Source organism: Sus scrofa, chromosome 10 (genome assembly GCF_000003025.6).
Source record: "Sus scrofa isolate TJ Tabasco breed Duroc chromosome 10, Sscrofa11.1, whole genome shotgun sequence".
NCBI classification, from domain to species: Eukaryota; Metazoa; Chordata; class Mammalia; order Artiodactyla; family Suidae; genus Sus; species Sus scrofa.
Window position 1 is genome coordinate 27,814,813 of NC_010452.4, and position 27,645 is coordinate 27,842,457.

The window sequence follows — 27,645 nt, forward strand, 5'->3', positions numbered from 1 at the left end:
CATCTCTATGGAAATCTTTCCCACTGCATCCACTGGACACACAGACGCCAGGGAGCATCAAGTTGACTCCTGTCCCTTCAGAGAGCGACACAGCCCTCAAGGGGTCAAAGAGGCAGGAGGAACACAGGCGCCCCTGCTGGGCGAGTTGCCCTGGAAACAGAGAGCTACTGCCTGTCAAAGAGCCAGGACGTCCAGCCTTCCCCTCCATAACGCAACCTCCTCATTCCAAAAGCGTTTTTAATAAAGTAAAAAACCAGGAAAACAAAAGGGAATCATGATGCTTCCAAAAAAAAAAAAAAAAAAGAAAAAAAAGAAAGAATGCTTTTTTTTTAAGAATCTGTGATGGCCACACAGTCTTTGAAAAACGAGGTCACGAGATTCAAAGGGATTCTAACCATTCAGGGACAAATTGGTATTTCTGAGACCTGAAAAGATTCCATTGAGGGGGTGCCAGGAAGTTTCGGCTGTAACTACTTAGTGCCAAAAGGACCAGAGAACAAAGAAAAAAAAAAAAACAACTCCAGAAAGCCAGAGCAACATTATTTTCTCTTCTTGCTTCCTTTCTTTCTTTTCTTTTTCTTTTTTTCTTTTTTTTTTTTTTTTTTTTTTTGGTCTTTTTTAGGGCCGAACCCAGTGTATGCAGAGGTTCCCAGGTTAGGGGAATTGGAACTGCAGCTGTCGGCCACAATCACAGCAACTCGGGATCCAAGCCTCGACTGCGACCTACACCACAGCTCACGGCAACACCGGATCCTTAACCCACTGAGCGATGCCAGGGATGAACCTGTGTCCTCATGGATACTAGTTGGGTTCGTTAACCACTGAGCCACGGGCGAGAACTCCAAGGTTATTTTCGATTTCCCTCTGCAGACCCATGTTCTAATCTTCTCCATCTGCTTCTAGCTGCAGGGCGTCTGCTCACTGAGATTGAATGAAGATTCTCTCTCTCATCAATTGGCTTCTAGTTTGGTCTGGCCAATAGGCAAGAACAGCAGGGAAGGAGAGTAAGGTCAATTCCACCCCCGCGAGGTGGCCACAGGTGGGACCCTCTACTGAGTGCTCAGCTCAACTCAGGTGGTCCCTCTCTTCCAGCTTTCCTAAGCTACTCCCTCTCCTAACCTTCAGATTCAAGAGTGATGGGCGCACCATGCTACCAAGAGTCCCGGGGTGCTTCCCTGTCACTTGTTTTCTTTAACCCCTGGACACACCTTGATGAATAGACCCTTTATTACATGTTCTTCAAATGTCCCTGTTCATGTGTGCCAACGGCTTCCTGGCAGAATCAAGACTGACTCAAACCTTGGTGTTGAAGGTTTGATTCCTCACCCTCTAAGAACTTAGTCAAGAGATCATTTCCTTCAGGAGGTGTTAATAAATTTTGGAAATTAATTTCTTATCCCTTGCTTCCTTTGCAGATATTTAGAATTACCATTTGACCCAGCAATCCCACTCCTGGACATCTATCCAGAGAAAACCATGACTTGAAAAGCACATGTACCCCAATGTTCATTAAAACAGCCAAGACATGGAAACAACCTAAATGTCCATTGATGACAGAGGAGTGGATAAAGAAGATGTGGTATATAGACACAATGGGATATTACTCAGCCATTAAAAAGAAAGAAATAATAGCTTTTGCAGCAACATGGATGGATCTAGAAATTATCATGCTAAGTGAAGTTAGTCAGACAGTGAGGCACCAACGTCATAGGCTATCACTTACATGTGGAATCTAAAAAAAGGACAAGACGAACTTCTTTGCAGAACAGGTACGACTCACAGACTTTGAAAAACTTATGGTTTCCAAAGGAGACAGGTTAGGGGGTGGGGGGAAGGGCTAAGGATCTGGGATGGAAATGCTATAAAATTGGGTTGTGATGATCACTGTACAACTATAAATGGAAAAATATTCATTGAGGTTAAAAAGAAAAAAAAAAAAAAAAAGAGTACATTTCCTGAAGCCCGCACAAGTCAATCAGCATCTCACAAAGAAGACTGTTCTGGCAGTGGTCAACTGGATCTCAGCAAGCCACATATGACCCTTCCATCACATCAGGAACATTCTTCTGGCTCTATATGGACTGCATGCATTTATTGGGCCAAGAATGTAACAGAACAGGACCCTTCCAGGGGCAGGTCCTTCCCCCACATCCTCTGCCTTAGCTCCCCTCTGAAGTATAACATGTATCTTGTTGGAGGTTTACTGGAACACGGTGACCTGACGGAACACAGTGACCTGACCTCTGTGGACAGTTACAAGAACAAAGGATTTCTGCACCAAGAAGTTTGCAATGCCCCTCCCTCCCCTCGGCTTTAAAAATGCCTTGCCATTTTGGTTCGGGGAGTTTGGGGTATTTTGGGGGCACAAGCCACCCATCTCCTTGCATGGCCCTGCAATACTCCTTTCTGTGCTCAAAATTCCAATGTTTCAGTTTGTTTGGCTTCAATGTGTGTCAGACACGCAGATGTCCATTAACCATTACAGTCTCCAGTGCCATGGGTGCCAGAGCAGGACACAGTCTTGTGCCATGGAAACTCACGCAGGGGGGCAAAGATGCACACCAGCGCTCTCACAAAGCCGTCCTGGATGCCCTTGTTCCCATGGGAACACAAGAACGCGTCCTGCCCTCTCCCAGCATCATGGAAATGCTCAGGGATGAGAGGCAAGAACAACATGGCTGCTGGAGAAGCATCAAAGAGAGAAACAGAAAAGTCCTCAAGGTCCAGGTGGGTTTTCACAAGCTGCTACGTCACTGCTTTGAATTTGAGGAGGAACAGATGCAGCTGAAGAGCCACTGGAACGTGGGCATGGCTGCCCTTGAAGGTAATGGTCCAAGGTGACTGCAGCCCTATATGAGGAAGAAGGGGGGGGTGGGGGCAGGCTTGGAACGTCGTCCCTGCTCCAAGGTGGTCTTCCATTTACCTTTTCCTCCCACAACCCCTGAGAACGCCAACTTAGAAAGGATAGGCAGTAGGCACTGTAGGCTAATTCCTGCAGGGGCTCAGCAGCACTTCAGGACTCAAGTAAAAAAAAAGGTCCCTCCCTGGAGTTCCCATCGTGGCTCAGCAGTAATGAACCCAAATAGTATGCATGAGGATGCAGGTTCAATCCCTGGCCTCGCTCAGCGGGTTAAGGATCTGGTTGCCGTGAGCTGCGGTGTAGGTCGCAGACACGGCTCTGATCCCGTGTTGCTGTGGCTCTGGTGTAGGCTGGCAGCTGTAGCTCTGATTTAAACCCTAGCCTCGGAACGTCCATATGCTGTGGTATGGCCCTAAAAAAGGGCAAAAAAAAAAAAAAAAAAAATTTCCTCCCTGAGGAGCTTCTGAGAATAAGAATCCCTGATCCCACTATCTGGATAGGATGGGCACAGCTTTCTGAATCTAGAGGGTGTGACAATACCATCCTCCAGGGTTTGCGCCCAAGGACTAAATGAGGAGACATCTGGCAGGGGCCCCATGATGGGCCCCAGTGAAGTACAGCTTCCATTTCTTCTGCAAGGAAAGCCTCTCTCAAGCTTTATCCTTTCTCTCTAGAAAGTTTGCAAAGAGCCACGCTGACTGGACGGGCCTCAAAACAAGTGAACATTCTACATGGTGTTTCTGAAACAACCAATTCTACTTGAATTTTCCCATCACAATATTGGGGAGAAAATTTTTTTTTCTTTTTGCTTTTTTAGGCCCGCACCTGCAGCATATGGAGGTTCCCAGGCTAGGGGTTGAATGCGAGCGGCAGCTGCCAGCTTACACCACGGCCATGGGCCATGGCGAGGCAGGATCCGAGCTGCATTTGCAACTTACACCACAGCTCATGGCAATACCGGATCCTTAACCCACTGAGCGAGGCCAGGGATTGAACCTACATCCTCATGGATGCTAGTCAGGTTCCCAACCTGTTGAGCCACAACGGGAACTCCCATGGGGAAAATATTCTGTCATCAAGTGAGGCCCAGGTACTTTAGCCCACATCTCACTTACATCTAACTTCATCAATAGAGCAGTAGCCATGTGTGGTAAGTGCATGCATTTATTTATTTACTTATTTATTCATTTATTTTTGTCTTTTCTAGGGCCACTCCTGCGGCACATGGAGGTTGCCAGGCTAGGGGCTGAATCGGAGCTGTAGCTGCCACCCTAAGCCAGAGCCACAGCAACGCGGATCTGAGCTGCATCTGCGACCTACACCACAGCTCACGGCCACGCCGGATCCTTAACCCACTGAGCAAGGCCAGGGATGGAACCTGCAACTCATGGTTCCTAGTCGGATTCGTTAACCACTGTGCCACGATGGGAACTCCAGTGCGTGCATTTAGAGACTGGAAATGAAACTGACATTTCATGGAACAATCAGATCCCGACTGTTGTCCCACAAGAGCCCTGAGGTTCCTCATTTTCATCAGAATGATTTTGACCATACTAAAAACAAATTACACATATGAAAAAAAAAAAAAGGTTAAACAAGAACGTGAGGTAACTTTCTGTTACTTGGAAATACAAAGTAAAGAGAAAGAAAGTAATAGAAGGCTGTTTTTACAACAATTTCTGTTTGTTTTATAAACATCATTTTGCAACAACATGAGGCAGAAGCGAGGCGAGGCTTCGAGAGGGTCACAGATGGCCTGGAGAGATTTTTATTCATCTGTCCTACACACGAGCCTAATAAGGGAACTCCACCCGTAACCTGTGACCTGGAGCACCAGTCCGGGGTGGGGGGCGGGCGGGGGTAGTCTCCACAGCTTCCAGTCTCCAAAGCTGACCCCAACCACCCCCACCCCAGAATTCTGGGCACCGTGTGTCTAGATGTAGGTGCCATATGACCCGTGTGGAGGAAAGCCAGGCAGAAGGTCTGGTGAGAGCCTTTATCACCAATTGGCAGCCCTCGGCCTGGGAGAGACTTGGGCTCTGGGGGCAGAAGAGAAGCTGAGCAGTGCAAGGAGGCTAGGATTGTAACCCAGAGGGCCCCCACCACAGACAGAAGACACCAGAGCAGCGAGGAGAGGGAACAGAGCAAGAGGGGAAACCAGACTGCCTGAGGGGTCAGTTTTGAAGCCACAATTCCTCAGAGTTCCCTTCTCTGATGACCTCTTGAAGTGCTGGTTAGGGGACTGGTTGACCAAGACAGGAAGAATAAGATTTGTGACATGGCTGTGAGCTTCCAAGAGGAAGTGTGGGAGTTCCCGTTGTGGCGCAGTGGAAAAGAATCCGATTAGGAACCATGAGGTTTCAGGTTTGATCCCTGGCCTTGCTAGAGGGTTGAGGATCTGGCATTGCTGTGAGCTGTGTTGTAGGTCACAGACTCAGCTTGGATCCTGCATTTCTGTGGCTGTGGTGTAGACTGGCAGCTGCAGCTCCGATTCCACCCCTAGCCTGGGAACCACCATATGCCATGGGTGTGGCCCTAAAAAGCAAAAAAAAAGAGTCAGTGTGAACAGTTCCCAGGGATTTGGGGGACCCCAGATCAGAGCATCATAAAGTAGAATCTGTCGTCCCCAGGGAAGGATTAAGAATAGCTCATCACTGGAGTTCCTGGTGTGGTACTGACCCTACAGTGGCTTGGGTTGCTGCTGAGGCAAGGGTTCCAACCCTGGTCCAGCACAGCAGGTACAGAATCTGGCATTGTTGCAACTGTGGCATAGGCTGCAGCTGTGGCTCAGATTTGATCCTTGGAATCCAAGGCCTAGCCACTTCTATGCGCCATAGATGCCCCCCCCCCCAAAAAAAATAGGCTATCACTGCAATTGTGGAATTGTCTGAGGCTGGCAGCAGCCAATTTACCCCAGTTTACCAAACCTTAACAATTATATGCCTTTCTTGGCGAAAAGCAAAGATGTCAAATACTACCTATAACTCATATATACAGCACAGGGTACATTGAGCCAGATATTAAAATGACAAGTATGTGGTTAAAAACTACACATCCAAGAGCTCACAGATACTCTACGTAGTCTGTGTTTCTGATTTTCACTGTCCCAATTTTTCCAAGATCGTCTGGAAATAAAATAATCCACTTAAGCGAGTAAAAATGCCCATTTAATAAACACTTTCTATGGAACTGGCAAGAAGTAAGCATGTGGGGAAAGGCCTACATACAGGGTTTTCTTTCTCAAGAGACTGCCTGAGTGGAAAATAACCTGTTCTAGACGATTTAATTCTGTCGTGAAAGCTGGAGAGTGTTGCCAAATGCATTTCAGTTCTCTGTTCTTGCCTAATAGTAGATATCGGAGGAGCCAGATGCCAAAAGCGTAACGCAGAACAGTTCTTGAAATTACTTTTGTGCATAAAAACAAAAGTTCAAAAAGTCAAAAGCGCTGGCTGGAGCTCAGAGAAGAGAGAACAAATGTAGCAGCAAAGAGGGCCCTGAAGAAATCTGAGTGAGCTTTTGCATCTCGTGAGGAGCAGAACTGGGGGTGGGGGACTGAAAGAGCCCTGGCACCAGATACACCTCATTTCCCAGCATTGCTCATTTCCCTAGGACTGCATTCAGCTTAGTACAACCTGGCCAGTTTGGAGGGCGCTTGATGCCATCACTTCGATCCCTACATTTGCTTCTTCAAAGGCTCTTGCAATTCTGGATTTGCTGACTGTGCAGCATGAATCTACCCACAGACACCCACTGTGCTGATACACAATGAAAAAAAAAAATCAGTTATACTCTTCTTAGCTTGCATCTCGATCTGGCTTGGAGAGAGGGAGCGGGCTTAAGAGTGATCCCGTAGCAATTGATCTAATACTGCACAAACATTTGAATACAACTCGGCAGCTGTGTACAAGGAACAAACAGGATTCCAGAAGTTATTGACTTAGACAAAGTTAAAAAGAGAGCTAAGAAAGGAGAGCCGTTGTTCCACAGGTATGGAGTTTCCATTTTGCAAGTTGAAAAAGGCTGGAGCTTTGTTGTACAGAGCGAATATACCTAACATTACAGAACTGTATTCTTAAAAAGAGCGAAGATGAAAAAAAAATTTTTTTAAATAAAAAATGGAAAAAAGAAGTGAAGGTGACCCATTTTATGTTATATGTTTTCTACCACCATAAAAAAATAAATAAAATTTACCTTTTTTTTTTTTTTTTTTTTGCTTTTTAGGGTATATGGAAGTTCCCAGGCTAGGGGGTCGAATCAGAGCTACAGCTGCCAGCCTATACCACAGCTCACAGCAATGCCAGATCTGAGCCACGTCTGGGACCTATACCACATCTCATGACAACGCAGGATTCCCCCGACCCACTGAGTGAGGCCAGGGATGGAACCTGCATCCTCATGGATACTAGTCAGATTCATTTTCATTGCACCACCACAGGAACTTCAAAATTTAAATTAAACAAAAAAGAGAATGCATTATGCATTCCATGACCTGCACTCGACTACAACCACAGCATATGATACTAATTACACTGAACTTCCTGTAAGAAAGAGAGGCAGCGAATGAGAGAGAGGTTAAAAAAAAAAAAAAGGTGGAGTTCCCATTGTGGCCCATTGTGCGGTAATGAACCATGACGACGCGAGTTCCATCCCTGGCCTTGCTCAGTGGGTTAAGGTTCCGGCATTGCTGTGAGCTGCGTGTAGGTCACAGACACTGCTCAGATCTGGCGTTGCTGTGGCTGCGGTGCAGGCCAGCAGCTGAAGTTTTGATTCTACCCCTAGCCTGGGAACTTCCGTATGCTACATGTTTGGCCCTAAAAAGCAAAAAAACCAACCAAACAAAAAACCCACTACTTTGATTTAAAGACCTGCTTTAACATGGAAACAACCCAAATGTCCATTGACTGATGATTGGGATTAGGAAGATGTGGTATATATACACAATGGAATACCACTCAGCCATGAAAAAGAATGACATAATGCCATTTGCAGCAACACGGACAGAACGAGAGACTCTCATACTGAGTGAAATGAGTCAGAAAGACAAAGACAAATACCATATGATATCACTTATAACTGGAATCTAATATCCAGCACAAATGAACATCTCCTCAGAAAAGAAAATCATGGACTTGGAGAATAGACTTGTGGCTGCCCGGGAGGAGAGGGAGGAAGTGGGAGGGATTGGGAGCTTGGGTTTATGGATACAACTTGGAATGGATTTACAAGGAGATCCTGCTGAGTAGCATCAAGAACTATGTCTAGATACCTATATTGCAACAGAACAAAGGGTGGGGGAAAAAATGTATACATGTAAGAGTAACTTGGTCCCCATGCTGTACAGCAGAAAAAAATTAAAATAATAAAACAAGAAAAAAAAATAAAGACCTGCTTTAAATTCCAAGCAGAACAAATAAAGGGGACGTTTTAAAGTTGGCAAACTCAAAGTGGCTTGATTTCTTTGGAACAAATCCACTACATCCATGTACAACATGGCAACTCTAGGATTTTTACTTTATGAATCTTAACAAGGTAACCTTTCAGACAGGTGATCCAAAACTTAGGCAACCCTCCCGAAGCAGGCTGTGACGGGGTGATGTCCACTCTTGCCTTAAGGTAGACCCAGAACCACCCACCCTCTCCAGCCCTCCTCTGCCCAGGCCTCCTGTGGGGAGTAAGTTTCACCCATGGCATTGCTTTTAGGTTGCCTGAAGGAAATACCATGATTAGGTGTTGGTTTGTTTTATGGCCACATCCAAGGGGTATGGAAGGTCCTGGGCCAGGAAGAAGCTGCAGCAATGCAGGATCCTTAACTCACTGCACCAGGCCAGGGATCGAACCTGCACCTCCACAGCAGCCGGGGCTGCTGCAGTGGAATTCTCAATCTGCTCAGGAATTCCTATGTTATTGTTTTTAACTCACTTACAGACTTTTAGATTCACATAAGAGTGGGCAATGGTCGTTTTCTAGTCAACTACTGCTTGTGTATTAGTTTGCTAAAGCTGCTATAACAAAGTCCCACACAAGGGGTTTTAAACAACAGAAACTGATTGTCTCACAGTTCTGGAGGAAGGAAGTCTGACAGCAAGGTATGGCCATGGTCTTGCTTCCTTCTGAGGGCTCTGGGCGGAATCTGTTCCAGGCCTCTCTTCTAGCAGCTCGTAAATGCGTCCCCTCAGCCCTCTGCCTCCGTGGCCTTCTCCCCATGTCTCTGCCTCTGCGTGGTCTTTTTCTTATAAAGACACCAGGGATGTATCCTTAACACATGGGATAAGGAGCCTGCTCTACTCTAGTATAACATCTTAGCTCATTACATCTGCTAGGATCGTAGTCACAAATGAGGGGACATTTTCAGGTAAAGGGGATAAGGACTTCAACCTATCATTGTGGGGGGACACAAGAGCTTCTCAAAGGGTGAACCCTGATCCACAAGCATCAGTATCACCTAAGAATTAATTTAAAATGTAAATTCTTGGGCCCCACCCTAGATAACACTGACTCAGAAACTCTTGAGTGCAGCCAAATAATGTATATTTTAACAAGACTTCAGGAGATTCTAAAGGAGACTAAAGTTTGAGAACCACTGTTAAGTCATACTGTGAAACAAAACAAAACAAAACACACACACACACAAACCCCAAACAAAAAAACCCCATACCGTACATTTAAAAAATCATTTTGTGATGCTGAAGTGTGTATCTTGCCTTTCCAACAGAACTGCTAGCCGTTTGGGGCTGTCTCTGATTGTATTTATCACGTGTTGCTAATACTTACAACTAACATCAAACAGGCTAGAATGTGGCCTATTTGAAGGTCACATGTAAACTTCAGGTTGGTTTTTATTTTGTCTGCTCATGAGTACAATGAATTAACTGCCAAAATTAAAAACCTAGATACCTAGACTTTTCTTGGAAAAAAAAAACGGCAAGATCGGGCAACACTGAATCCCAAAAACCCCATGTGGCACCAGTTAACTGATGAGCGGCTGAGGGTTTCAGTTAGCCACACTCCCCACCATTCCCTGTTGCCTCTCTGACACTGTAGCCCAAACTTGCTCCTTTACATCACCTGTCTGGCTCCTAAAAGCTTTTGGGTTTGAACCCTATCTGGGCAGAGGGAACCTAAACTATCCACAGCCTGAAAGAGCTGTTTCTAAGCAGCAAGTTGAGGAACAAATTCTAGCAGCCAGTGTCAGATTAGACCCTCTTTAAGTTCTGAGAGTTTCACTTCACTTTTCACCAGGTGACAGGGCAAGTTATGAAATGATTCATGCACCGAAGATCAAAGTTCTGTAGCGGCTTGCCCATGCAACAACCCATGGAAGAGAAAAGGTTTTTGTATGGGCATGACTTCATTAGGGAACAATGGGATGTAGAGGACAAGAAATCGTGATTTTTGAGATGTCACATATGCCTCCCTCGTGTATGTGCTCTGCTGAGCTGCAACAGCAGATTTTCCAATGAGGCAGATGGGGGGAAGTCATTCATCAAAACTACTTTCAGGACTTACATTTTATTTAATTTAATTTTTTAATTTTAATTTTTATTTTTTGTCTTTTTTGCTATTTCTTGGGCTGCTCTCGCAGCATATGGAGGTTCCCAGGCTAGGGGTCGAATAGGAGCTGCAGCTGCCAGCCTACATCACAGCCAGAGCAAGGCAGGATCCGAGCCGCGTCTGCACACCACGCACGGCTCATGGCAATGCTGGATCCTTAACCCACTGAGCAAGGCCAGGGATCGAACCTGCAACCTCATGGTTCCTAGTCGGATTGGTTAACCACTGAGCTACGATGGGAACTCCGAGGACTTACATTCGAAAGGACTGATTCTGGACCAGGATTTGACAACTGTGCCTGTAATGCAGACACCAAGTAGTCTGTGCACAAAGGACAGAAAAGATGCCGTGTTTGTATCTTGCCCAGATCACTGGGGGCAGCTTGTGAGATACTGAATGGAGTGGTGGTTTGGGGTCTCTGTCTCAATGCTAAGGATGGGCCTGGAGTTTGGGGGTGAGAATCCCACATCCACATGGAGACAGGCTTCGACAAGGGAACAAGCTTCATCAGTAAGCCTGAAAGACACTCTCCTGGCAATGAAGCTCATCCCAAAACAACAAACTGAATAAATACATCCACTGAAAGATTGCTGAGCAGAGATTTCAGACAAGAGGCCACTCCTATGTTGTAAGGCTATTTTCTGATAATTTCTTACATTTCATTCTCTCCTTAATCTCCATTGTACCCTAGCATCCTTAAGAAAGGAAAGAGGCGGAGTTCCTGTCGTGGCGCAGCGGAAACAAATCCCACTAGGAACCATGAGGTTGCAAGTTTGATCCCTGGCCTTGCTCAGTGGGTTAAGGATCTGGCGTTGCCGTGAGCTGTGGTGTAAGCTTGGATCCTGCATTGCTGTGGCTGTGGTGTAGGCCGGCAGCTGTAGTTCCAATTCGACCCCTAGCCTGGGAACCTCCATATGCCACAAGTGTGGCCCTGAAAAGCCAAAAAAAAAAAAAAAAAAGCCCCCCCCCACAAAAAGAAAGGAAAGAGGAGATGGAATATGTCACTGATGACTAGAAAGCTTCCTTTAAAGCTATTAGAATTTAGGATGATAATTTTCTCAAAGGCAAAGTTGATTCTTTGTCCTGGGTAGACCTAATATTTTGAGTAGTCTATTAAAGATTGAAACATCTTACATAGTGAGGTAAATACATATAAAAGTGGTACAGACTTGGAGTTCCCATCATGGCTCAGCAGTTAACAAACCCAACTAGCATCCATGAGGATGTGGGTTTGATCTCTGGCCTTGCTCAGGGGGTTAAGAATCTGGCGTTGCCATGGGCTGTGGTATAGGTCGCAGATGCGGCTTGGATCCCTCGTTGCTGTGGCTGTGGTGTAGGCTGGTGGCTACAGCTCCGAATAGACCCCTAGCCTGGGAGCCTCCATATGTCATGGGAGCAGCTCAAGAAAAGGCAAAAAGACAAGAAAAAAAAAAAAAAAAAAAAGAATCTTGCGTTGCCATGAGCTGTGGAGTAGGTCGCAGACGTGGCTCGGATCCGTGTTGCTGTGGCTCTGGCATAGGCTGGTGGCTACAGCTCCGATTAGACCCCTAGCCTGGGAACCTCCATATGCTTCAGGTGCGGCCCTAAAAGACAAAAAGCCAAAAAAATAAATAGATAAATAAAAGTGGTACAGATTTGACTTATGATGTAAAAACAAGGGTGCACTTCCCCTCCTTAGCCTTTGGTGCCACTGTATTAGGCAGGGTTCTCCAGAGAAACAGAACCAAAAGGATGTACACAGATAAAGATTTATTTTACAAAATTGGCATATGCAATCATAGACTAAGACTGGAAAGGTGAGTCTGCTAGACCACAGCAGGTGGCACAGGAAAACCAATGTTTCAGTTGGCAGCCTGAAGACAGGAAAAAGTCCATGTCCCTGCTTGGAGGCCATTGGGTGGGAAGAATTCCTTTTCTTTCAGGGTAAGGTCAGCTTTTTTGGTGCGACACAGCCCCTCGACTGATTAGGTCAGGCCCACCACCCTGGGGAGGGTACTCTGCTTTACTCAGTCTACAATGCCAATGTTAAACTCATTCAGAAACACCCTCAGGACACAGACCAGAGCGGTGTTCAACCCAACGTCGAAACACCCTGTGGCCCAGTCAAGTGACACATAAAAGTAAGCATCACAACACCCCCCCTTCCTTAGCAGATGAAAAGGCAAAGACACTCAGTTCACAGGAGAGGTTGGACTCTGAAGAGCAAACACCCAGGGAAGACAAACATGCATCTGATCCTGTGAGGAAGGGGCCATATCTCCTGCCCCTCCCACCTACATCCACCCTTCATGAACTCACTCAACTTTTTTCCAAGGTCACCATGCCATGACCTATGGAGAGCTGTGTGTCACCATGCACCTAACAGAGTGGCTACAACTAAAAACAAACATTGACAATACCAAGAATGGATGGAGCAACGGGAATGCGTATCCACTCCTTTAGCAAATAATTTGGCAGGTTCTTATAGAGTTTGATGTGCACTTACCACATGACTCACTCCGTGGGTCATGTTCAAAGAATGAAATCTTGGAGTTCTCGTCGTGGCTCAGTGGTTAACGAATCCAACTAGGAACCATGAGGTGGCAGGTTTGATCCCTGGCCTTGCCTAGTGGGTTAAGGATCTGGCATTGCTGTGAGCTGTGGTGTAGGTTGCAGACGCGGCTTAGATCCTGTGTTGCTGTGGCTCTGGCATAGGTCGGTGGCTACAGGTCTGATTTGACCCCTAGCCTGGGAACCTCCACATGCTGCAGGAGCAGCCCTTAAAAAAAAAAAAAAAAGAGAAATCTTATGTTCACAGAGAAGCCCGTATGTGAATGTTTATAGTAGCTTTATGCCTGACTACTGAATACTAGAAACAGCCCAAATATCCTTCAGTGGGTGAACACATAAACAAAAAACCACACAATGGAATACCATTCAGCAATAAAAGCAAACAACTCATGCACAAATCGGAAAAGTATTATGCTGAGTGAAAGAAGTCAGTCTCAAAAGACTGCATACTGTATAATTCTACTTATATAACCTTTTTAAATTAATTTTTAAAATTAATTATAGTTGGAGTTCCTGCAGTGGTTTAGCGGAAACAAATCTGACTAGCATGCATGAGGATGCAGGTTTGATCCCTGGCCTCTCTCAGTGGGTTAAGAATCTGGCATTGCCATGAGCTGTGGTGTAGGTCACAGACGTGGCTCGGATCTGGCACTGCTGTAGCTATGGGATGGGCTGGCAGCTATAGCTCCAATTGGACCCCTAACAGGGGAACCTCCACATGCCACAGGTGTAGCCCTAAGAAACAAAACAAACAAATAACAACAAAAAAAGAATTATACAGCCCTCCTCCAACATCAAATTTACTGTATAATAATTAATTTTTTTTTAAATAAAATAATAAAAAATTATTGTATGTGACCCATCTTTTTGTTTGTTTGTTTTGCTTTTTAGGGTCACACCCATAGCATATGGAGGTTCAGAGGCTAGGGGTCCATTCAGTGCTGTAGCCACCAGCCTACATGCCACAGCCAGAGCAACACAGGATCTGAGCTGCATCTGCGATCTACACCACAGCTCACGGCAATGCCAGATCCTTAACCCGCTGAGCGAGGCCAGGGATTGAACCCACAACCTCATGGTTCCTAGTTGGATCCTTAACCTGGTGAAAGAGGCCACGGATCCAACCCTCATGCTTCCCGGATGGATTCATTTCTGCTGAGCCACAATGGGAACTCCAATATGTGACCCATCTAATGCTTAGGATAAATTCACCTAATGGAAAATATCTATGACTGGGGTGGGTCAGTCAACAGAATCTGAATCCAGAATATACACACATAGGTGGCAGTAACTCACAGGCATCGTTTGTATATTCTGACACATAAAGGGGGCAAAGAAGATTCTTGAGCCACTGGGAACAACCTGGTAATTCTCTGAAGAGGCCAAACAATTGTGATCTATATAATCTCTTTCCCAAGAACTCTGTATTCGTGGTCTCTTATAATAGCCTTATGGAAAGAAATTTAGGCCAAGAGATGGTAAAGGATTTGCCCTGGATTTTGATGACGGTTCTGCTAGCTTCTAAGTCACCCTATAAAGCCACGGTGAGGATTACACTCTGATTCCTCTGTTTTCTCTGCTGAACCTCGAGCAGGCCCCTTAATCCTCTGTGCCCTTCAGGTCCTGCTTTTCCTTTAAAGCAGTGGTTCTCAGTGGAGGAGTGGGTGGGGGTAGGAGGAGAAAAGATTCTGCCCCCAGGGGACACGTGGCAATGTCCAGAGGCATTTTAGGTTGTGACAGCTAGGGAAGGGGATGCTAGTGGCACCTGGTGGACAGAAGCCAGAGATGTTGCTAAACATCCTGCAGTGCACAGGAGGCCCCCTGAACAAAGAATTATGCAGCCCAGTATGTCACGAGTGCAGAGTAGAGAATTTCCTAGAAACATGTATTAAACACAACCACCAGCCAGACACTGTGACAGGGATGTTTAAATTCTCCTCACTGATATCCTCCATACCCCTTTTGAGGTAGCTATTATTATTATTATTGTCATTATTATTATTTCTTTTTAGGGCCACACCAGAGGCATATGGAGGTTTCCAGCCTAGGGTTTGAATCAGAGTTGCAGCTGCCGGCCTACGCCGCATTCACAGCAACACCAGATCCGAGTCGCATCTGTGACCTACGCCACAGCTCACAGAAACACCAGACAGATCCTTATCCCATTGAGCGAGGCCAGGGATCGAACCTGCATCCTCACAGATGCTAGTCGGATTTTAAACCCGCTGGGCCATCATGGGAACTCCTAAGGCAGGTATTATTGACCCCAATTTGTAGTTAAGAAGGTTGTGGCTCAGAGGCATGGAGGAATATGCACAGATCCCGGCAATGAGACAAGAAGCAGTGGGCATCCCAGGCTCTTGTGACTGCAAAGCACAGGTCCCCTAGCGAGGTGCCCCTGAGCTGGACTCCCTCCAAAAACCTCCCGTCACTTCCATCTCCTCTCAAAAATCACCTTCTAGCCCTAAGAGTTGCCAAAGTAAGGGGGAGCTGCTGGGCTGGCAGAAAGGCACAGCTGAATTTCAGAGGCTCTAGGAAATGGGTGGGGTCTGTCTTGACTCAGAACCACCCAGGACTGCTCCATCTCCCCCAACCTTCCCACCCCACTCTCCTCCCTCCTAACAGCCCAGAGACACTCCCAGCTGCAAGCTCTTGTGTGATGTTCTCTCCTCTCCCACCAGCCCATACAGCCAGGCTCATCACAAGGCAGAGGGCCAGGGACAGGGGGATGCGTCACACACAGAACATCGTGCTACAGTCAGTTTCCCACAATAACATCCGACGGGCAGGGCGTGCCTGAGACCATCAGCAAAATGCTTTAAAAACAAGCCCTCTAATCACCCCGGAGTGATGCTGCTTCCATTTTACCCTCTGGTCCAAAGAGTGCTGACAGTCCCAACAGTTACAAATGGGGTGTGGGAAGAGAGAGAGAGAAAGAGAACAGAAAAAGGGAAGCAGGAAAACAGAGGTACAGCATGGCAGGAGGGAAAGACATACGGCCAAAGCTTAACATGAAACTCAGAATGCAGAGGACCTCAGGCCAAAGGAAGAAGCCCAAGGTTGGGGGCCCACCTGCCAATCAGGTGGGACCACATTCATGGACGCAGCTCTGCAGAGTTACTCCAGGTGAATCACTGCAGCCAGGACGCCCAGGGCAGAACGGCAGATGGCAGTACTTAAACTTGGCAAAGCCAAGTTCATCCCTGAGAGGTCCGGGCTGGCTACAGCACTGTCCAGCTGCAGGGGAGCCCTGGCTGACCTCTCCCCCTATGCCCACCCCACCCCCCAACCACAGCACTCACAGTTCCAGGATCAGGATGACATCTGTCTTGTTCTCGTAAACCTCATGCAGGGTGATGACGTTGGGGTGCTGGATCTCTTTCAGGATGCCGACCTCCCGCTCGATATCCTCCCGGCTCACGCCCCGCCGGCTGGATTTGGTCCTTCTTTTCTTGATGAACTTGGCCGCATACTGTAGACCGGTGCTTTTCTCACGGCATTTCTTCACGACAGCAAACTGCCCACTGAAGAGAGAAGGTGGAAGAGGTCGGGATCATTTACACATCCCCCCTTTTTTTTCCCTTTTGCTCCTTAGGGCCACGCTCGCTGCATATGGAAGTTCCCAAGCTAGGGGTCAAATAGGAGCTGCATCTGCCGGTCTACACCACAGCCACAGCAATGCGGGATCCCAGCTGCATCTATGACCTGTGCCGCAGCTCACAGCAACGTTGGATCCTTAACTTACTGAGTAGGGCCAGGGATCGAACCCACATCCTCAAGGATATTTGTCTGGTTGTTACTGCTGAGCCACAATGGGAACTCCTACAGATCCTTTATTGTGCACTAAAAACCGGGTTTGGGGACGGATGTGGCCCTGGGGGAGGGGCAGGGCGTAATGGAATTAGAAATAGGCAAGTCTACATTGTGGGAAATTAACAAATTCAACATAGAAATTTCTTGCTATATTTCAGTTCCATTAAGCTTGTTTCTTTATGAACAATGGGTGTGAAGAATAAAAATCCTTTTCTTAAATTACATTTTTTTTTTCCGGCTGCCAAGAGGCATATGGAGTTCCCCAGACCAGGGATCAGATCTGAGCCAGGCAGGTTGTGGGCAGCACTGGATCCTTTAACCCACTGTGCCAGGCTGGGGTTTGAATCTGCATCCTGGCACTGCTGATCCCAGGCCCCACAGCAGGGACTCCTCTTGAATTACATTTTATTAAATGGGGAATAATGCCTCTATTTCTCTGCTCCCCCCCCCCACCGACCCTTGCTCGTCCCCATTTCAGATCCAGGGACCACAGGAAAGAGCTCCCATCTGGCCTTGCTTCCTTGTTCTTGTCCTGTGTATTTAGGAAAGCAAGGGATTGGGACCAAGGAACTGGCAGAAAACGGGCTCTCCCTTCAATGACATATTTGCTAGCACCAATGTTTATCAATTGAAAGACAAAAAATATACAGGCATACTTCCTTTCGTTGTGCTTTACATTATTCTGTTTCACAGATACTGCAGTTTTTACAGATTGAAGGTTTGTGGCAGCCCTTGCTGAGCAAGTCCATTGGCTCCATTTTTCCAACAGCATTTGCTCGCATCATGTCTCTGTGTCACATTTTGGTGATTCAATAATTATATCCGTTATAGTGATGTGGGATCATGATCTTGCCACTGCAAGAAGATTGTAACTCACTAAAAGCGCAGATAAGGGTTGGCATTTTTTTTGCAATAAATTATCTCCGAGGTCTGTCTGTACATATTTTGTTCACACTTCAGGGGCTGATAAGCCATATGCATTAGAGAATATGGCTTGCCTCTATCCTCTTCCTTTCCCAATAATATCCACCTCCAGGGTTCTTTGCTTCTGGAGAGCTGACCCCACCCCAACTAGAGCTATGGATCATGTGACCCAAGCTAAGCCAATCAGTGCACTATGTTCTCGTGGCTCCGGGGACAGGCACAAGACCTAAATAAGACCTTTTGAAGAATGTGGAGACAAAGATTTTTTTCTGAGACACTTTGACCTCCAAAAGGGGCCAGTGATCTTGAGATCACTCTTGACCTAAAGCTGAGGCATTGCTGGTAAAAGGAAAGTAACCAGGTCTGCAGTAACACTGTGGAGTGGCTGGATCAACCCTTGCCTGAAGTCATCCGCCTTTGGATTTTTTCAGCAATATAAGGCAATAAAATTCCCTTTACTGATAAAGCCAGTTTGATTTGGTTTTTTAATTTCTTGCAGGGAAAAGCATCTCAAATTTGACAGCATGCAACTGGAGCTTACTGCCCATATATAAAAGAACACAGGCTTTCCTCCCTCCATCGGTCTCCCTTCTGAGCCCCCAGCACTACCATTGGCTGATCTGAGCTGGACACCAGAGGGAAAGGGAGCCCATTCGGAGGGCACCCCCCACCCCCCTCCATGAGATGCTCCATGTACTCCACTCAGCCACTCCCTGCTTCCTCAGCCCCCTGCAGGGCAGAAGGCAGCAGGGACTACACTGGACTAGACATCTAGAGGGGCACAGAAGCTATTCAACATAATCTTCAAGACTTGTTCTTTCTTTCTTTTTTTTTCCCCCCTGTCTTTTTCTCTTTTTAGGGCAGCACCCACAGCATATGGAGGTTCCCAGGCTAGGGGGCTAATCTGAGCTATAGCCGCCGGCCTGCGCCACAGCCACAACAGCAACGCAGGATCCGAACCCCGTCTGCAACCCAGACCACAGCTCATGGCCACACTGGATCCTTAATCCACTGAGCAAGGTCAGGAATCGAACTCTCAACCTCATGGTTCCCAGTCGGATTTGTTTCTGTTGCACCACTATGGGAACTCCCAAGACTTGCTCTTTTAAAATAAGACACAAAACAGTGTATTTAGTGTGTCACCATTTCAGTTAAAAACAAAAAAGTAGGGAGTTCCTGTTATGGCTCAGTGGAAACAAACCTGACTGGTACCCATGAGGACACAGGTTTGATCCCTGGCCTCTCTCAGTGGGTTAAGGATCTGGTGTTACAGTGAGCTATGGTGTAAGTCACAGATGAGGCTCAGATCCAGAGTTGCTATTGTGGCTGTGGCATAGGCCAGCGGTTACAGCTCAGATTAGCCCCCTAGCCTAGGAACTTCCATATGCCTCCAGGGCAGCTCTAAAAAAAAAAAAAAAAAAAAAAAAAAAAAAAAAAAAGGAGGTCCCGTCGTGGTGCAGAATAGACAAATCCAACCAGGAACCATGAGGTTGTGGGTTCGATACTTGGCCTCAGTGGGTTAAGGATCCAGCATTGCCATGAGCTGTGGTGTAGGCCAGCAGCTGCAGCTCTAATTGGACCCCTAGTCTGGGAAGCTCCATATGCCTCGTGTGCGGCCCTAAAAAGCCAAAAAAAAAAAAAAAAAAGTATATGATATGTACTGATTATATATGCATAGCAGAACCGGATGGACCCCCAGGAAAATTATATTTGATGCTGGGGGTTGGAGGGTGGGATCTGAGTGTCTTGGGAAGAAACATAGGAAGAAGAATTTTCACTTTATCATATTACACTCTTTGAATTCTGAATGATACAAGGGATCAAAATATTACATTTTTCATTGATATTCAAAAATATAAATAAAATATAATGTTTTAAAGTCCAAAAAAAAACAGATACCATAACAGAGCTTGACACAAAATAGTAAGGTGACTATGCAGGCAGGTGAGACCTTGAGACGCAAGCAGGTTACCCTGAAATAAGTGAGATACCATGGAAAGATGCTTCCTGTGTCAATGCTGACAGCCCTACCTCCTCCCTAGAGCCCATCCACCCATCACAGCATCTGTACATTTCTTGGCACCTGCTGGGGAACTGCTATGTGGAGAACTGTCACGGTTATTTTTAGCTAGCTTTATTCCCCTCACATGAAGACAAAGCAGAAAGAGAAAAATCAAATTAAGACTAATATTTTGATGCTAAAGAATGGATACTTTTAAAACGTTACTCATTTACTTGAGCAGCAGGGGTGGGTGAAGAAAAAGCACGGCGAAGGATTATTTTTCTAGCAGCATCAATTTTTTTTTGCATGGCAGGTTATAAATACCTTCTTCCCTCTTTCCACCCCCGTAGCGGGCTAATGGAGATGCTGAAGAATAAATCACATTGGAACACTAGCACCTATTGCCCATAAACTCACAACCCTAAAGAGTCGTGGGATCTGTTAGGACTTGATTACAACCACTTTCCAATTTCTCTGGAGAGTGAAGAACTGGGCTTTCTCTCTGAGGTTGGGGGGGGTGGGGGGCGGCAGGGATGCAGCTCATGGAAGAAGGCGGAAAAACAGCCTGAATACAAAACAAAGTTAGTACTGCTTTACAAAGGCCAGTGAAGTGGTGCTTGGGTTCCCCTTCTCTTCTTGCCCCTTGGGCACGTGCTCTTGAGGGGCCTCAAGACAAAAAGCCTGCATGCCAGCCCTGCCAGGACCTCCAACCCATAGCAGCCTGTGCTTCCAGGAGCTGGGACCCCTGGGCGTGAGTCCTGCAGTCCCAGCCACTTGACCAGGGGGCTATAAAGGCAGACTCAAGGCAAACTCAGTGGTTTGAATGGCATTGCTTTAAAAAACAAAACCAAAGAGAAAAAAAAAAAAAAAATTTAACAGGTAGGCCACAAAGAATTTAAACGCAAGTCTGACCTCACTGCCAAATGTTCCATGTAGATCTTTGACACTTTTATTTTTAATTTTTTCCTCTTTTCTGGCCCCCTTGTAGCATAGAGAAGTTCCTGGGACAGGGATCAAATCTGAACCTGAGCTGGACCTACACCACAGCTGCAGCAATGCTGGATCCTTTAACTTCCTGTACCTGGCTGGGGATGGAAGGGGCACCTCCACAGAGACAATGGGATCATTAACCCCCTGGGCCACAGCAGGAACTCCCTTTTGATACTTTTTTTTTCTTTTTAGGGCTGCACCCACAGCATAGGGAAGTTCCAGGCTAGGAGTCCAATTGCAGCTGTCAGCCTACGCCACAGCCACAGCAACAGAGGATCCCAGCTGTGTCTGCAACCTACACCACAGCTCATGGCAATGCTGGATCCTTAACCCACTGAGCGAGGCCAGGGATCGAACCTGCGTCCTCATGGATGCTAGTCAGATTCATTTCTGCTTAGCCACATGGGGAACTTCTATCCTCAACTCTTCAACAATCTGCCTCCCTACCCCTTCCCCAACCAGTGCTCTCTCCTGCACCCTGAGTCACAGGGCAGCCCATCCCTATATGGCACTTGCTGTTTTCTGGCCCATTTCCTCTTCTCCCAAGACCATAATTCCTTCAGGACCGAGAGCTGGCAGGTGCACCTTCTGTCTCCTGACGCCCTAGGTGCAAAGCCCCTCCAGGAGCCCAGGTACAACGCTGGTGTCCTGCTCTTGAATTCTGAATCTATAATCCTAAAAACTGCCTCACTGTAATTCCACAGAACCGCACAGCAGCCAGGGGTGCAGAATGCCTGTGTTTGAGTCTTGGTTCCAGCCTAGTAGTACCTAGGGAACTTTGGGCTTACTTACCCCTTAACGACTCTGCCTCAGCTTCCTTATCTGTAAAGTGGGTAGAATATAGTGCCTGCCTGGGAGGGCTGTTGGGATGGAGGGGGAAGGATGAAGAACAGTACCTGGCAATAGCAAAGCTTCAATAACTGTGAGCTATGATCTTCCACAATGGGAGTCATTGTCTTTAGCTCACGATTGCTTAAATCTCAAAGCACTGCAGTATCACCCCAAAATGTCACCTCTCATGATGGCTTGGGGAAAAGAGCCCTAAAAGAAAAAGGAAAACTGGAGTTCCCACTGTGCTTAGCAGATGAAGGACCCGACTAGGATCCATGAGGATGCGAGTTCGATCCCTGCCCTCAGTGGGTTAAGGATCTGGTGTTGCCATGAGCTTCGGTGTAGGTTGCAGATGTGGCTTGGATCTGGCGTTGCTGTGGCTGTGGTATGGGGGGCAGCTGTAGTTCTGATTGGACCCCTAGCCTGGGAATTTCCATGTGTCATGGGTGAGACCCTAAAAAGCCAAAAAAAAAAAAAAAGAAAGAAAGAAAGACAAAGAAAACACACACACACAGAGCAGGGCTATACTCTGTTAAAATGTGTAAAACTATTTCTAAATCTGGCGGCTGGCTCTTCCCCTTCCTCTCTCTGCCCCACCCAGAGGGAAAGCAGCTGCTCCCAGCGCTGGGGGGGGCAGGGAAGGAGTCCCAGTTGAGCCAGAGGGTGTGTGGGAGGCACACACAGGGACCATGGGGAAGGGGCTCCATGTGACTCGGTGATGGGTATTTCCCTAGCGTCACCTCCTCCGGTGCCCAGCAGGCGGAGGACAGACTCATGGAGAAGAATTTCTTCTCTAAAACAGTGATCTGCTTTGTGAAGCCTAATTCCACTTGGACTGTTGGATAATTGCTGTTCCTAGACAGCTGGTGCCCCCTCCCTCACGCCCCCACTCTCCACCCTGAATTTGGCCACTTTGGGGGAAAATGCCTCTTCTCCAATCTTCCCCCCGGCTGAAAAAAATAATTTGCATGGGCTTTTTTTTCTTTTTTTTTTGGCAAGGGCTTATAAATTGTGGGCTCCCAGAGTAACAGCCTGATCCAGCTTCCAGGATACGCTCTGGGCAGGAGGCAAGTAAATGCACACAGAGAAGCAAGGCCAGCCCTGCCCCCCTCTTGGGAGACTGCCTGTCACTCCAGGTTCCCTCCTGTGATAAACACAGGAGGTTCCTCAGTGGCTGACACCCAGACAATATGGTTCCATGGATGGAGGACGTAACTTCCTTCCTGGAAAACAGAAACTCACCGTATATTAACATTAAACTTGAAACACAATATAAGCCATCCTCACTTTTTGCGGGATCCACATTTGCGAGGTCACCTACTCACTAAAATGCATTTGTAACCTAAAACTCAACACTCACAGTGCTTTTTGTGCTCATTTATGGATTTGAGTAGCCAGATGTCCGTGTTCCCAGCTGAGGTTGGTCAAGGCCTTCTTATTTCAGCTCTCATACTGTAAACAGGGTCCCTTTTATTTATTTGTTTATTTTTGGGGGGGTCTTTTTGCCGTTTCCTGGGCCACTTCCCGCGGCACATGGAGGTTCCCAGGCTAGGGATCAAATCGGAGCTGCAGCCACCGGCCTACACCAGAGCCACAGCAACTCAGGATCCAAGCTGCGTATGCAACCTACACCACAGCTCACAGCAACGCCGGATCGTTAACCCACTGAGCAAGGCCAGGGATTGAACCCGCAACCTCATGGTTCCTAGTTGGATTCGTTAACTACTGCGCCACGACGGGGACTCCAACAGTGTCCCTTTTATGATTTGTGCGCCCCTGTGAGTTTTGCATTTTGTGTTTTTTTGTTGGGGATTTCGCTATTTAAAAATGGCCCCCGAGGAGTTCCCGTTGTGGCTTAGCGGGTTGAGGACCTGATGTTGTCTCTGTGAGGATGCGGGTTCGATCCCAGTGGGTTAAGGATCTGGCACTGCTGCAAGCTGCAGTGTGGGTTGCAGACAGAGGCAGCTGGGATCCTGTGTTGCTGTGGCTGTGGCTGTGGCTGTGGCCCCGGCCCGCAGCTGCAGCTCCACTTCGACCCCTACCCCAGGAACATGCACGTGCTTCAGGTGCGGCTGTTAAAAAAAAAAAAAAAGGTCCCCAAGGGTGGGGCTGAAGTATTGTCCAGTGTTCTTTAAGCTCAGAGGCCATGGTGTGCCTTACAGAGAAAATTTTTGTGTGATGAAAAGCCACGTTTGGCAGGGGTTACCGTGCTGTTGGCCATTGCGTTCAGTGTTAGCGAAAAAGCAATATATACTAAGCAAGGCGTCTTTGAACAGAAACACACATCAAACAAAGTTATGCATTGATCTGTTGGTGAAAATGCTGTAACCAGAGGCTCACAGGAACCCAACCCTGTACTTTTCTCCAGGACCAATGGTTCAGTGTTTGTGGTGGCTTCACAGAATGTAGCTACCACAAATAATGAGAATTGACTGCATGTCGTTTTTTTTTTTTTAAATACCACTAACATTCTCTGTCATTTAATGAGAGTTTGCTGCAGTAGGTACAGATAACCACACTCATTTTAAAATGAAAACTTTCAACTCACTATAAAAAAGTTATTAACCTCTAAGACAATGAGACCCATCCCTGCTTGAAAGAGTTATCTATTAAAAAAAATGTGTTTCAAACATAATCACAAATTTTATTAAAAATGATTTTTTGGGGGGGCTGCATCCATGACATGTGGAAGTGCCTGGACTAGGGACTGACTGGGTGACATAGCAGCAAACAGAGCTACAGCAGTGACAAAGTCAGATCCTTAACCCACTGAGCCACCAGGGAACTTCCCAAAGAGAACTTCTGCTAAAAGGCACAAAGCTTCATACAGAACAACTTGCTGGCTCATTTCTTTGTCTAGTTTACATATCTAATTTAAGCAGTACCCTTGGAGTCACTCAGTGAACTGTATCCAGGATGCTATGCAAGGCGCTTTACACATATCACTTTTTTTTTGTCTTTTCTTGGGCCGCACCCACAGCACACAGCGGGTCCCAGGCTAGGGGTCTAATCACTGCTGTAGCCACCGGCCTACACCAGAGCCACAGCAATTCGGGATCCGAGCCGTGTCTGCAACCTACACCACAGCTCACGACAACGCCGGATCCTGAACCTGCTGAGCAAGGCCAGGGACCGAACCCGCAACCTTATGGTTCCTAGTCGGATTCGTTAACCACTGCGCCACGAAGGGAACTCCACATATTACCTTATTAATAATCACAACTAGGAGATTCACAGGATCACTGTCTCTTCTATTAATGAGAAAACCAAGCTGCAGAGAGATTTTTGACAATTGCTGTAAATCATCCAACATGTACTCTGCATAATTGAGAAATGAATCCAAACACAAGAGTATGTTCTTCCCATGCTCTATTCACTGAGCACAGCTGCCCTGCTGGGCTTGTATCCATTTCATCTGAGATACAAGCTACCCCTAGGAATCCACAGACAAGACTAGAGCATCTGCAGGAAGCTTTGAGACAGAAAGGCAAAAAGAGGAGACTTGTGGCTAAATGTCTGGGCAATGCAGCCTCCTCCTCCCCAGTGAAAACTCAGACAATGTTTTGGTGTTTTGTTTTGTTTTGTCTTTTTAGGGCCATGCCCGTGGCATATGGAGGTTCTCAGGCTAGAGGTCTAATCAGAGCTACAGCTGCCCGCCTACACCACAGCCACAGCAACGCCAGATCCGAGCTGCTTCTGCAACCTACACCACAGCTCATGGCAAACCCAGATCCTTAACCCACTGAGCGAGCCCATGGATCGAACCTGAAACCTCACGGAATCGCTTCCGCTGAGCCACGACGGGAACACCCAGACAGTGTTTGAATTACCAAAAACCGTGGCTTTAACAGGCTCGGAGGGGCCCTGAAAAAAAAAAGCAAAACCACATTCGTGTATGTGCTTAAGAAGCATGATGTTAAAAATGAGGAAGAACCATGGAAGGTTCATTCCCAAGGTCAGAGCACAAGGATCACACGCAATTTATGAGGCATTCGTGTTTTAGCAGGTCTTGTATATTTCACAGTGCATTAAAACTAAACCTGTTGACCTTTGTTTAATCCGGTCAGGTTGTATTTTCAAATTCATCTCTCCGTGGCAGGTTTGCTCTCACCTGGGGAAAGACTGGATGGACACACAATGTCAAAGAAAATGCTGCATTCAGAATGGAGGAAGAGGACTTCCTGTCATGGCTCAGTAGTTAACCTGACTAGTATCCATGAGGACGCGGGTTCGATCCCTGGCCTCTCTCGGTGGGTTAAGGAGCCGGTGTTGCTGTGGCTGTGGTGTAGGCTGGCAGCAACAGCTCCGATTCAACCCCTAGCCTGGGAGCCTTCATATGCCATGGGTTTGGCCCTAAAAAGACAAAACACACACACACACACAAACAAACACACACAGAATGGAGCAAGAGCAAGCCGACTCAACATAACAGTTTTTCCTACCTTATGGGTTGGTACCTAACCTAGGGCCTAACATTTTCATCACTGAACTTGATCTAGACCCACCATGAAAACCAGCTCCCACCAAGAAAAGTGGGTACAGATTCCCCTCCCCCCCAAAAAAAAGCCTAAAATGGGGTATGATTTTTCGTTCATTTTAAACATCTATCCACCCAGTGCAAACAAATTATTTACGGTAACTATGTATTATTGTGAACTTCCCTACATCAATGCTGGAAGAGATCTGGCTTAAATCAAAGGGGTTCTTTCTCTCTCCCCTCCTCCCAAGAGTTGCAATAGGACTTGTAATTAACACAAAATAATTTTTACTTCTTAAGTCATATATCCACCCCTCCCCCGGGCCCAAGTTAGGGCTAATTTATGGGTCATCTATTCTTCCTCAAGAGCTGTATTCTGAGAGTGGTGTCAGCTTGAATCCTGCTAGAATACTGGAATGACAGGTCTTAAATAAGAGGTGAGGTGACAGAAAAGATTTTTCAAGGATGAGTTAACATTTGATAATAATTCACATTGATGACAGCAGGGGTGGGGGAGGGGGAGGACGCAATGGGTTTACAGAATAGGGGAGCGCCAAGCATGTAACACTCTAATATAGGACGGGCCATAAAAAGGACATGCCCACTCCCTACTCGGGGCCACTCCAGGGAGAGGATGAGGTTGGGAGGCCCAGGCTGTGTCTTGAAGGCCAGGTTCCGGCGGGGGGTGCACGTTGCGGGGATGGTTCCCAAGAGGAGGAAGAGCATCCCCGAGGCAAGGAGGCATGGAAGAGCCTGCTGAGGATTTCTGAAAGGAACTGGGATGGGGAGCTAGGAGGGATTTCCCCACAAACAGGACCCTAGGATGGAGCAAGGCCAGCCCCAGCTCTGCCAGCAACGTGGGAGAGCAGGGAGCTGGCTGAGCCTCAGTGTCCCCTTCTGTGCAAGAGGAAATGAGGCCACGCCCGTGAGTGGAGCGCCTCAAGCACAGGCAAAGGATGAACACAAGCATGGTGTCCCAGCTTCGTCCTTCTCCCAGAAGCCAGAAGGGTAGTGTTTCCGCAGCTGAAAAGCAGCACCTGATTTCTTTTCGGCATTTTTCTTCCCAACATCTTTGAAATCTAAGTGTTAAGTCTCTACATTTTTTTCCATTAGGCTCTGTAAAGCTTTTTTTTTTTTTTTAGGGCCACACCCTGGGCTAGGGGTAAAATCAGAGCTGGAGCCACCAGCCTAAGCCACAGCCACAGGCACGCTAGATCCAAGCCACATCTGCAACCTACACCACGGCTCACGGCAACGCTGGATCTCTAACCCACTGAGCGAGGCCAGGGATGGAACATGCAACCTCATGGTTACTAGTCAGATTCGTTTCTGTTGCACCACAATGGGAACTCCCACAAAGCTAGTTTCATCTTGGGGAATTCTCCTTGTGCCTCAGGGGGTTAAGAATCCAGCTAGTATCCATGAGGATGTGGGTTCGATCCCTGGCCCTGCTCAGTGGGTTAAGGATCCGGCATTGCCACAAGCTGAGGTAGAGGTCTCAAATGTGGCTCGGATCTGGCATTGCTGTGGCTGTGGTGTAGGCTGGCAGCTGCAGCTCTAATTCAACCCCTAGCCTGGGAATTTCCATGTGCTGTGGGGTATGGCCCTAAAAAGAAAAAAAAAAAAAAACAAAAAAACAAGAACAAA

The 27,645-nt window shown here is 47.0% G+C and overlaps 1 protein-coding gene across 19 annotated transcripts in view; it reads right to left on the reverse strand.

Moving 5' to 3' along the window:
• The window catches only part of DAPK1 (death associated protein kinase 1), a 230,065-nt gene that overhangs the window by 90,169 nt on the left and 112,251 nt on the right, over positions 1–27,645 (reverse strand). For all 19 annotated transcript variants that reach the window (XM_021064621.1, XM_021064612.1, XM_021064619.1 and 16 more), the window contains one exon: positions 16,264–16,485. In XM_021064621.1, the coding sequence (XP_020920280.1) occupies positions 16,264–16,485 (222 nt within the window). The remainder of the gene's footprint in view (positions 1–16,263; positions 16,486–27,645) is intronic.